This window comes from Taudactylus pleione, unplaced genomic scaffold (genome assembly GCF_031769625.1).
Source record: "Taudactylus pleione unplaced genomic scaffold, aTauple2 ptg000095l, whole genome shotgun sequence".
NCBI lineage: Eukaryota > Metazoa > Chordata > Amphibia > Anura > Myobatrachidae > Taudactylus > Taudactylus pleione.
This window is the reverse complement of record NW_028284497.1, coordinates 165,924-178,737: the sequence shown is the minus strand read 5'-3', so window position 1 is coordinate 178,737 and position 12,814 is coordinate 165,924. Positions and strand designations below refer to the sequence as shown.

Sequence of the window (12,814 nt, the reverse complement as noted above, 5' to 3'; positions counted from 1 at the left end):
AGCGACTTACAGTGCAAAACAATGCAGGACATAGTTTATAAACATTTCTGCAATAGCAATCATAACACTCAAATAAGCAGCAGAGCATCAGCAACCAAGTATTAGGGGCCCTTGTGGGGAGTTAGGAGTAGACGATAGTATGAGTAAGGGTTGGAGAAGCACATGAGGGAAGAGGGCCCTGCTCGAGAGAGCTTACATTCTAAGAAGGGGGAATTTATCAAAGCTTGTAGAGAGATGCAGTCCAGAGCAATAAAGGCTTGATACATCTCCCCCCGAAACCCTAAACTGTTCTCCAGCTGTCTTGAGGTTGAGCCCACTGACTCCAAAGTGAAGCCCTATGCCCGCTAGCAAGTGCAGTGTTGGGCCATAAGAAGTGGCCAGCGGTTATTTAGTAGTCTCCAGCCAGGTGTTGCAGCAGCATGACGACGTATAACCAAAAGTAAGCAGCTCCAGGTGCCAAAGAAAGCCTGTTGGAACAAGCAGTTCCAAGTGCGGGTGTAGGTGCCTGGTGGTGGCAGCGAGTGACCTGCCCACAATGCAATGGGAGGCATCAGTAAAAGGCATTACTGATGGTGAGAGGGAATCCCTATACCCTAGGAATGGTGAAGTAGGAGTTGCTTCAGTAAGAGTAAATCATGACTACCTGGTGGAGTGAGGTCATTTGTAATTTCTTGATGTCATTCATTAATAAGACTACTGAGGATGATTTGTCGCATTGTCTATACATACCTCTGCTTTGCTTCCTTAATTCGCCTCTTCACATCTGCTTCCCGACGAGCAGTAATTGCAGCATTCTGCACCTGTCTGAGAGATGCCTGGGAAAAAAAAAGTCAAAAGTGTGAAATGTAAAAACTAATGTTAAAATGTCAATGTAAGTAACAAATATCCAGAACCATGAAAGTGAAGACTTCTGCCAATTATTCAAATATTTATATCTTTAGTCATAGTATGGAGAATGGTGTACTTGAGCAATACTGTGTAAAGACATGAAGGTGATTAAGCACGTAATCATAGCCACAAGTGTTGTGGAAAAAGAAATTGTACAAACCCATTACTCTGAATTCATAGGAAGACACAGGGCCTGATTCAGACCTGCTCGCAAGCGGGTCGATAGTCCCCCACTGCGCATGCGCGAGACCCGGCCAGCGACGGGTGCTCCGTCGCTACAGATCTTGCACCAAAGCGGGGCAACTGTCGATTGTGATTGACAGCTTGCTCCGTTGTGGAGGCGGGCAGGGGGGTTGGCTGGCCAAACTGAGGTGTTCCCGAAGGAACGCCTGCCATTTGGGGGCGGCCCCAGTGACATCACGAGTGATGTCAGTGGGTGAGCTTCCGGCTCTATTAGACCCAAAAGCTCACTGGGGCTTGCGGGAACGAGACCCTACCACAAGGGTCTCGTCGCAAAGCCCCGATCGTCGTGACCATCACCTGGCCGCTCGCTAAAGCTGTGGGTGGACACCCACAGCTTAGCGAGTGGCCAGAAGGCAGTCTTTGAAATAAAAAAAAACAACCCAGGGGTGCCCTGATTCAGAGCGAGTGCTCTCAAAGAGCGTCTGGCTCTGAATCAGGCCCACAGTACCCTGGGGATATGGAGTCTCCATCAGGACTTTTGCACTTTGAATATTTGAGTGTGTTCAACTCTTCCCTCTTTCATATCCCCCATCATACTGGACACTCATTTATTTTTTTTAACCAAGCCCATCAAGAGGGAGCAAAATCTCCCTGAAAAAAAACAACACATTTAACTTTTTATAATTAAAATAGGAGAATTAGAGGTTTTACAGTGTCTCAATGAATTCAGAGAAAAGGGTTTAACGTAGGTACAAAAACTGCGTTTTTTTTTTCTAATTATTTTAAAGGGGGAAGCGAACCCTGGGAACATCCCAAACAGCGGCGGCTCCTACCCTCTTTGATGAGGGGCGCTGCCTCTGCTGAGAAGGAGAGGGCACAGAAGAAACAGTCACCGGCTCCTGGCGCCTGCTTAATGGATCTGACAGGCACCAGGACCGGTGCATGCGCACTAGCTGCAGGGAGCCACGCATGTGTATATCACTGGCTTCCAAAGAGCTGCATCGTCTACAACCCTTAGAAACTGGGTAGAGCTGGCAGAAAGGCAGAGGAGCGACTTCTTACTGGAATCCGCTCTCTGCTAATAGCAGCCTGGACTGACAGCCCCAGGGGAAGAAGACACCTAGCCCTGAGACTGCCTATTGTGTATGTGACTGGTAGGTAGCGCTTTCAATGGGAAGCCTTTGCCAGTCAGTGTAGCCAGTGCAGTCATGGACTGCAACTAGCTTACTGAGGTGGCGGATTTTACTGGGGAGGGGGGCAGGCCTGCAGCCCCTAGGTAAAATCCACCACTGATCCCAAAGTTACCCTATCAAATGCTGCACACTTACAGAGTTATAGGGCACAACAACTTATGCCCCAAACTGGCATATTTAGCTACAAACACAGGGAATTTGGTACATTTGTAAGAGTATGTACCAAAACCAAATGGCTGCCTGACACACCTTAAGCTTCAGGCTGAACTGCCCAAAATGTGCTTACAAAGCAGGTAGAATGGTCCTTAAGAATGTAATTAATGGCTTTTCCTGCCACAATGTAGACATGGCAAATCATATCACCAAACCCATGATCAACTTTTGTTTTGACTTAGGGAAAGCTCTTTTGTAGACATCAGAGTATCAGAAAATCCAGATTCTCTCACATCGAGGGGGTATATTTACCAAAGTGAGAGTTTTTAGAAGTGGAGTTGTTGCCCATAGCAACCAAACAGATTCTACTTAACATTTATCTAGCACCTTCTAGAAGATAATAGCTAGAATCTGATTGGTTGCTATGGGCAACATCTCCACTTCTAAAAACTCTCACTTTAGTAAATTTATTTCCTAGTGTCTTTGTAACATAGCTTTTCAAGGCCCTAATGATATCTAGATTCCAATTTCTCTGTATTACATAATTCTGGAACTACAATATCTTGGAACTTGGAAACCACTTTTGGTTGAAAAGATGGCTTTAAAATACTGAACGATTTCACATATTAGACAACTTTTTTTTTACATTTTGGGAATTTAGCAAAGTTTTCTTGCACACAAATTTTAATGAAATAAATATTTTATGTTCAGTCAATCTAAGAAGCCTGATGATTTATGTGTTGATGACAAAAATGCCTTGTGCTACCATTTTACTACAGTAAGTTTGTCACTTTTAATATACATTGGCCAATTATGAAGGAGTTGGACGGACAGTAGTAAAACGGAGGAGTCAGAGTCAAAGATTTGATTTAACGACTCCAGAGTCCTGATAATATCTTCATAAAAAAACATTACATATGGAGATTTGCAAAATAGAGTCCTGACATACTCTGGACTGAGGAAAGAAAAAAAAAAAAAAAAAGAAGGACTACAAAACTTTAACTCCACTGAATCAAAGGCATTAAAATGAGAACGTTGTCCTGCTTTCAACACTACAAAAGCAAAAGAAGAAAAAATTAGATATGGTAAGAACTTACCTTTGTTATCTCTCTTTCTACGAAGTCCATAGGGTCCACAGGGTGACCTTGGGGTATAGGTGATGATGGGAGTCATCCGTGCACCACGCAGTTACATTTTCTCCCAGGATGCACTGGGTCTACCTCCTATACCCCGGCCCAGAGGCACCTCAGTTTTGTAGCAATCTAAAGGCCGGAGGAGGATAAAAAGAGAGAAGAAAGTCTGGAACACTCAAGAATCACATTCTCACACAGAAGGAGACGGAAAACTGGTGACCAGAGCGAAGCCCATCTGAAGCACAGGTGCGTCAGGGAGGGTGCCCTGTGGACCCTATGGATTTTGTAGATAGAGAGAAAAAGGTAAGTTCTTACCATCTCTCTCATTTTCTACTTCAGAGTCCATAGGGATCCACAAGGTGACCTTGGGGATGTCCCAAAGCAGTCCCTTTAAGGGCAGGGACGCTCCTGTGCAGAAAGGAGAATCTGCTGCCCAAAGGAAACAGAAGACCTAGTGGCCGCCTTACAAAGCTGAAGAGCCGAGGCGCAACGGCGAGCTGCCCACGAAGGCCCCACAGACCGAGTAGAATGAGCAGTAACAGATGGCGGCACTGGAAGGCCCTCATGAATATAAGCCTCAGAGATCGCCATGCGAAGCCATCTAGCCAGTTTGTTTATTGGCTGGCCATCCCTTCTTGTGAAAGCCGTAGAGGACAAACAAGGAGTCTGACTTCCGAAAGGAACTGGTACGGTCCACATCCAATGAGTCCTCACCTGCCGAGAGGTCTGGAGAATTAAAGGCCAGTACAATAATTTCCTCATTAATGTGGAAACTAAAAACCACCTTAGGAAGGAACCCAGGGCGAGCCCGAAGCACCGCCCTGTCCTGGTGAAAGACAAGAAATGGGGAACGGCAAGAGAGAGCCCCCAAGTCTGACACGCTTCTGGCGGAAGCAATTGCCAAAAGAAAAACCGTCTTAGCAGTAAGCCATTTCAGATCCACTGAGTCCAGGAGTTCAAATGGAGGGCCCTAAGAACAACAGTCAAATCCCAAGGCACCACAGGAGGGACAAAGGGTGGCTGAATGCGAAGGACACCCTGTAGGAAAGTGCGGATATCAGAAAGAGGAGCAATCCTTTGCTGGAACCATACTGAAAGAGCAGAGACATGCACCTTCAGTGAGGCAAGGAGGAGACCAAGATCCAAACCTGCCTGCAGGAAAGTAAAAAAAAACAAACCTGGGGGTCGTAACCTTTGGGACGACACCTTTGAAAGTAGTTGTGCCACACCCTGTGGTAAATCCTGGCAGAGGCTGGTTTACACGTTCTGAGTATCTGAGTATGATGTTAACCATATAGCCAGAAAAAAAAAACCTTGGACCTTAGGAGGGATGTCTCAAGCGCCACGCTGTCAAGACAGACGAACCAAAGTCCTGATTCGGAGGCGCTCGCTATTTGAGAGCGCTCGCTGTGAATCAGGGTGGGACGTTTTTTTTTTTCCCACCGGCCTCCAGGCCGCTCGCTAAGCTGTGAGTGACCGCCCTCAGCTTTAGCGGGCGGCCTGGTGAAGGTCGCGATTATCACGACCATCGGGCTTGCGATGAGACCCTTGTGGTAGGGTCTCATCCACCGCAAGCCCCAGTGAACTTCCTGCTCTAATAGAGCATGAAGTTCACTACTGACATCACTGGTGATGTCAGATGTCAGTAGGGCCGCCCACAAACGGCAGGCGTTCCTTCAGGAACGCCTTTGTTTGTCCAGCCACCCCCCTTGCATGCCCACAAAATGGGGCGAGCTGTCAATCACAATCGACAGCCGCCCCGTCTTGTAGTGAGTCCCTCAGGTAGTGAAAATTCACTCGTTATGAGGCTTGGGCGTGCGCACTGCCCGGCCATTAAGCTCTGAGATGACATAACACCTCCCTCAGGTGTTACCACTAACCTCACGCACTGATGACTCACACATGTAATAACCTATCAGCCAACCACTATAAAAGCCTTCTCGGAGCAATTCTCCAGTGCGCGAGTAACAATTATTTCAACATTGATGCTTCTGCTCCAGAACTATACTTTCCATTACAGCTTGCTTCCAGCGTTGTTTCAACTCCGGTGTTCAGTCTCCTCAAAAGAAGCACATACATACCTGCATTTCCATCGGTGGCGTTTCCTCATACCAACTAAGTACTCTTGCTTTCACGGTGCTCACTGAGTACATATTCTCTTGCGGTAATCCCTGGTGAAGTCCGGTGGGGGTCATAGACTCTGCACCAGTATATTTGGTTGTGCCAATTTCACCAGTTTGCATTTATGATCTATGTGCATGTGTGTACACTCGCGGTCTTGTTTTCAGCTCCAGGGTCATTGCATCTATTCTGTGTATCTCATTGCACGCTACGTGTTCTTCCCACAGTGCCAAAACATACGTGCCTCTCAATGCACACTACCCACTGTTTTCCACAATGTACAAGATTACACGTCATGTCTGAAATGCCTTTGATTTCCTAATCAATTTAAAAAAAACCTGGTTTATTGTAGTTCATGTACAAATCATTGTTTGCGTTTAAGATTAGCCTTACCCTGGATTCTCGAGATAAGTCTTCTCCAAGACGAGACTCCATGGCTCGTGCTTTGCTCTCTGCCTCACGTGCCTTTTCTTCCGCTACAAGAAGTTGGAATTTGAAATTAGCATCCAATTTTGACCAAACTTGACTAAACTGTATACCTCTAATGTATAGTAAAGCTGAAAATGCTAAGAAATCAATTTTCACTCAATGCTTCTAAACACTGGGTGCATAAATACAATCACAGGTTTAAACTACTTGATCACTAAATGTCCATTAATTTTATCAAATTCATATATGCGGGATTATCACCCGAACACATCAGTTTTCCGGAGGTACCCAACTAGAATGAAGTATCACCCCAAAGTATTGCCATATCTTCTGGGCTCCATTCATTTTCGACAGCAGCCACAATAGAAACCTATGCCCTGGCAGCTAAAGCCATCTTTAGACGGCGTTAGTCTGTTGTGGCCTATGGGCAACAGGCTGCATAATTTTTTGGAAGAGGGATCTGTAGATTTGTTCCCTCTGCTGCCCAAGCCGACCGACATCGCTGCATGCGCAGATGGCCAAAATAGAAAGTAATGTGATCACGGATGCGATCACTTTACTTTTACTGATTGTCGGGACGGGCTTCTATCCCGGCCAATCAGTAAGGACACATTTAGGAAATAAGGATTACTTATTGGCGCTAAATGCAGCGATGAGGAATCCTTATGAGGAGCTGGTCGCATCTATTCATAAATATTCCCCTAAATGTCCAATTACAAATGTCACCACTTTTACAGCATGAAGGAATAATTTTATTTTTAAAACATAGAAAACCATTTTCCCCCACATTACCGATTTTGGCCATGTGCTCTGACTTCTTTACTTCCTGCTCTGCTCGTGTTTTGAAACGATTTGATGTATATTTGTAGAGTCTAAAAATAAAAGAGACAATATAATAAAAATAAGCAACAAATAAATTATGCCAGAATGGATTTTAAAATAGGCATACCAATTTGTACGGAACATCTGCCTTATTAAAAACATAACCACCCGTATACAAAAAAAATTACAAATTCAAACCTAAATACTTATACATGAGCCGAGCTTTTAAAAACAAAATAGCAACACAACTCCAAAGCATATTTGACCTATTCCCCTTCTCAGTTAAAATACTTTGTGGAGAATCCAATCTGGAGGACACTGGTATACCATACGATCTAGAGGGCGCTGTTCCAGGAGCAGACACAATCCTCAAACTAAACTTGTTTATGACCTGCCTCATGATGCTATCTACTCCAGTTTAATTTTTTTGGGACCAAGGAGACGGTACTACCTTTTGTGCTGTGAGTTTTGTTTTTACTTTATTTTCTATTTTTCTAATTGCAGTTAGTGTTTTTTTTCTTTACACATTGCTGCTGAGGTGTTCTTATGAGAATTCCACTGGAATGTCGCATATCAAATAATTTAGCAGTCTGCTGGTGCGTCCTAGATGCATCGCATTGCGAAAGACGCATTTTCTGCAAAAAAAAAAAAAAAACGCCCAACGCCAGCAGAGTAGTACGGGACCTGACTGCTTACTCACACCAGGCAAGTTGTACTGCGTGGTGTATTAAAGCTAGATGTGTGAGGATTAATCTGTATGTACCAGAGATTATTACTTTCCAATAAGATGAGGATGGATCTCTTTTTGTACGGACACAAATAGCGAGTTTCAGCATACAGCGCTTATACAAATTTACACATTTTTGCATCTCTCTGTCCTAAGTTGGACAGCTCTTTGCCACATCTGTCTTTCTGTGAAATGGGTGGGAACTGAGTGGCGACAATCTTACATGTAGCTTTATCCCAGTAACAGACATTATTAAAAGTAATTATTTTTCTATCCAGTTTCCAATTTTATTTATTTTTTTATTTAAAAGTGTACCTTGATTTTTTTATGTGCATCTTTTTGGTTTGGATTTGGTACATTTCCAAGTAGATTGTAGCCTTTGACTGAATTTTTACATTTGTATATTTTTATTATTTACCAATAATTTCTAGCCTTGCTCTGTCCCTCAGATCTGTTATAGGATAATTCAGGGCTGAAACTGCCAGCATGTATTCTGTATATTAACAGAATGATATGCTGTTTTATGTTGCAGTTATGTTCTGTCCAGATATCCTGCACTTTAAAACTTTATTGTCAAGCTACAAGACAGGATATTCTCACCTGTCAGACAGCCCCTAAGCCCCTTCCCTTGCACCTTCACAGGATGTTTGGATCAGCTGGAAGTCTGGTGACATCACAAAAGCATGGGACAGGTTAAACTACAGAGGTTTTTCTTCACCAGGGAAATAATTCTTCTGTCATCCACCACAGTTGTTTTCCGTGGTCTTCCGGGTCTTTTGGTGTTGCTGAGCTCTCCGATGCATTATTTTTTTAAGAATGTTCCAAACATTTGATTTGGCCACAGCTAATGTTTATGCTATCTCTCTGATGGGTTTGTTTTGATTTTTCAGCCTAATGATGGCTTGCTTCACTGATCGTGACAGCTCTTTGGATCTCATATTGAGAGTCGACAGCAACTGATTCCAAATGCAAATGTCACACCTAGAATCAACTCCAGACCTTTTACCTGCTTAATTGATAATGAAATAACGAGGGAATAGCCAACACCTGTCCATGAAATAGCTTTTCAGTTGATAGTCCCATTGCTTTTGGCCCCTTAAAAAGTGGGAGGCACATATACAAACCGTTGTAATTCCTACACCGGTCACCTGATTTGGATGTAATTACCCTCAAATTTCATCTGAAAGTCTGCAGCCAAAGCACATATTGTTTGTTTCATTTCAAAGCCATTGTGGTGGTGAATAGTGGCCAAAATATGAAATTTCTGTCAATGTCCCAATATTTATGCACCTGACTGTACCTCATAGCTCCACGGTAATGGAGGAAGCAGAAAACATCTTTGGCTGTATTCAACCCAGGGGTGGAAACTTGGAAGCTGATTTCCAAAGTGGTCACAAGTTTCATCCCAGTGAGTCGTCTCTTCATCCAGTTGTATTTGACACACTTCTGGAGCGTAAGGATCTGCTGGCTTTGGACTTGATAGTCTCTCATTGGAACCATAAAGTGCCACTCTATGTGACTCACACAAGAGACCTTCAAACAGTCCTGGTGGACATAATGAAAGTCCCATAGCAGTACCAATTTGCGTACCTGTTCCCATCAATTTTAGTGCTCCCGTGTGTGCTAAAAATGGCTAAAGCCAAGGGGTTTCGGATTACTCTAGTGGCCTCAGATAAGCCAACATCTTCACTGTGGCTAATGCTTGTAGGTTCAGATCTCCTAAGTCAGGGATTGTTTTTACATCACGACTTTGCTCATTTTGATTGGACTTCATATCTGTTGAAGACGAAGGTTAAGTAAGGCTCATAAACCAGCATCTTCCAAATACTATAATCATGTTTGGAAGATCTCCTGGTGTGAAAGGAAGTTGGTACACAAGTCTTAATTCAAGCTAGCTTGCCAGTTGTCAATCTTGGAGGGTGGCTTGGGCAGTGGTTTGTAGATGGCCTCACTGAAAGTGCAGGTTTTTACCATTGCTATATTTTCCCTAACATTTGGGGAGTGCCCAATATCCTACTACCTTTATATCCCCTCAGTTGTCCCATGGGTTTTCAGTTTGGTAATTTTAGCATTACAAAAAATAATTTTCGAACCTTTGCTTTTTGTGGATCTTTATTTTCTAATAGTTTAACTCATAGACCCATCCAACGGAAGAAATAGGAGCAAGAATTATAGACCCCATCTTGTAGGTGGGCCCCTGTTTCTGGGCAGGCTGTCATGCATACCAAACCTCTTTTTTCAAGCAAAGGTCATTTTCATCTGAACCACAAAAGTTGGAATTCTGCTCTGAGCCAGGACATGGCCTCTGGCAATGGTATCTTCTTGTTGATATACTAGCTCTGCACATCTAGGGTATGGGGATAGATCTGCTGCTTTCTTTAGGACTGACAGCATCCAGGTGCTCTAGGATACACACAGGTGAGGTTAGCTGCCAAACAGTCGGTGGCCAGGTGGAGCACAGCGACCATCCGCCATGCATATGTTTCAGAAGAGGCCCTGATTCCTGGTGGCTTATTCTACTAAATCAGGGAATCTACTAAATCAGGGAATCTACTAAATCAGGGAACGCCTCTTGGGTGAAACGAAACGGTGCCTTGGTAGAGCAGTTGAATAAAGCAAACAACCTGGTTATCCGTTCATACATTTACAAAGTTCTACAAATAACAAACCTTCCCTTCAGGGCATCTTTGGAATGACCACATGGTACACCAGTGTGCGCCCCAAATTGAATGCTAGAGAAAAGAGGATTTTCGGTACACACCGTTAGATGTTTCTCTTAATCCATCTGCGGGAGACTGTGAGCCTGATTCAGATTTGGGAATATAGTGAAAAAGAGCAAGTAACTGTGCATCTTGGTAAAACCATGTTGCAAGGCAGATTTAAAAGCTGCAGAGAGATTTAGATTTGAGAGGGGCGTGTCCAAACTAAAATCTATAAATTGCAGTGTAAAAATAAAGCTGTTCAGCATGTCTGGGCTACATGCAAAAAGAAAATGTATTTGCACCCCTTTCATTGCAGGTACAGGCACACAGTTTCTGTACAGCTCTATCTAACTCTATTCCCAAATCTTAAATCAGACCCTCAGGTACAGGCACACAGTTACTGTATTGCTCTTACTCTATTCCCAAATCTTAATCAGACCCTCAGGTACAGGCACACAGTTACTGTATTGCTCTTACTCTATTCCCAAATCTTAATCAGACCCTCAGGTACAGGCACACAGTTACTGTATTGCTCTATCGTAAGCTGGATAAACACTGGCCGATATATTGGCCGATCAATTGATCGACCAATATATCGTGCCCCCGTCGGCCAGTGTGTACAGACGATATATCTGTGAACAACGTCGTTCACAGACATATCGCATTGGCTGTGCTGCAAAGCCAATGAACAGATATGTCTGCAGACATATCTGTCCATCGGCAAGCGCGTACGGGCGATCAGAGGGGTGCAGAGAGAGGGGTTGAGCCGCTAGCGGGTACTACTTACCCGACTCCGGCACAGCTCCCCATCCACAGCAGCCCAGCGCACGCAGCTGTGTGCTGGGCTGCACTTAGAGACTGTCCGAGGCTGCTAAAGCAGCAGCCCGAGCAGTCTCCTATGCCAAAGGGGGGGGCGATCACGCTGATCGCGCCCCCCCATTGGCTGTGCGCCCAGCTGAGGGGCACACAGCACCCCCCTCCCCACCGCCGCAAATGGGGGTTTTGCCTCCTACATGCCCCCCGGACGCCGGGACCAGCTGCAGCACAGATGATGGTCGTTCAGTGTGTATGAACGACCATCATCTGCAGATGTATCTGCAGATCACTTGATCTGCAGATATACCTTTCAGGTGTGTACCCACCTTTACTCTATTCACAAATCTTTATCAGGTGTTCATTAGTTTTCTGAGTTACACTCTGGTTTTCTGTCTGAGTGTGTAGTTCAGTGTGTAGTATTCTTGTTCAGTGTGTAGTATACGGTCTCCTATGAGGGTTATTAAAGTTAAACCTGGAGTAAACAGGAAAGCAGGATTAAAGGGGAAGGAGGCAGCCCACAATAGTTGCAGATTGTGCCTGCTTCTAGAACAGTGTCTTCTTGTGCTATACACTGAAACTGATTTAACAGTAAGTACCAAAAAGCCTCTTTTGTATTAATATTTAAAAAACATCATTAGCATTAAACCCTTACTTACCTGGGCTTGTAAAGACAACAAGATAATCTTTTGGTTTGGACCTTGTGGTCATGAATGAAGATTCTCATTCTTGGATCAATATAAAGTACAGCAGCATAGGCTCTAAATGAACGCCGCTCTGGCTTCCTAGATATTAAAGACAAAAAAAAAAATATATGCACAATATAACCAAATAAACTGTCTATAGTGCTATACAAGAACTTTGCAGTACAAAAAAAACATTGGAGCTCATGTAGAGTTGGACACACATCTAGCATTTTTTTTTATTGCAAATGTGTGTATTTCTGCAGATTTTAGCGCATCAAAGGCTTGTGAGTCCTTACAACTGTAGGACCAGAGCAAGAAAGAGATGGGGTTGTTAAGCATAGACAGGGTACAGCAAGGATGTATTCACATAATTGAAACGCAAGAAGACCTGGAAGCAGACAAGCATTAGGAGGCTTATCTCATGTAAGTGCTATGGCGATGATGATGATGAAGATGAAGACAACAAACCAGCACCACTTATAAGCCATTTCATTGCGTATTGAGTTTATAGTGAATACTTAAATAATTTTTGTGGCTGTTCTGATATAAGAAGTTGTTCATGACTATTCGCATTATTTTATATTTTCATCTGAACCATGTAATTTAATACAATTTCAAAAAGGAACAGATATTTGTATCTAACCATATATGTATTTTTTTATGTAATGTTATGTGGAGCATGCAACATTTCATTACATATACAGTAGGGATGTGCAGGCTCGGATAGGTTCGAGTTTGCACGTGGAGTTCGGATTTTTCCCTCCAAAAAAACGGAACTCAGAAAGAGGCAAAACGTCATCTTGCATGGACGAACATCATCATTCCTTTTTGTCCAGGAATGATGATGTTCGTCCATGCAAGATGACGTTTTGCCTCTTTCTGAGTTCCGTTTTTTTGGAGGGAAAAATCCGAACTCCACATGCAAACTCGAACCTATCCGAGCCTGCACATCCCTAATATACAG

At 43.7% G+C, this 12,814-nt stretch overlaps 1 protein-coding gene across 4 annotated transcripts in view; it reads right to left on the bottom strand.

The window, feature by feature from the left end:
• The window catches only part of MORC2 (MORC family CW-type zinc finger 2), a 143,645-nt gene that overhangs the window by 89,749 nt on the left and 41,082 nt on the right, over window positions 1–12,814 (bottom strand). For all 4 annotated transcript variants that reach the window (XM_088469866.1, XM_088469863.1, XM_088469865.1 and 1 more), the window contains exons 10-13: window positions 11,824–11,949; window positions 6,893–6,972; window positions 6,065–6,147; window positions 730–815 (exon numbers count right to left, since the gene is read on the bottom strand). In XM_088469866.1, the coding sequence (XP_088325992.1) occupies window positions 730–815; window positions 6,065–6,147; window positions 6,893–6,972; window positions 11,824–11,949 (375 nt within the window). The remainder of the gene's footprint in view (window positions 1–729; window positions 816–6,064; window positions 6,148–6,892; window positions 6,973–11,823; window positions 11,950–12,814) is intronic.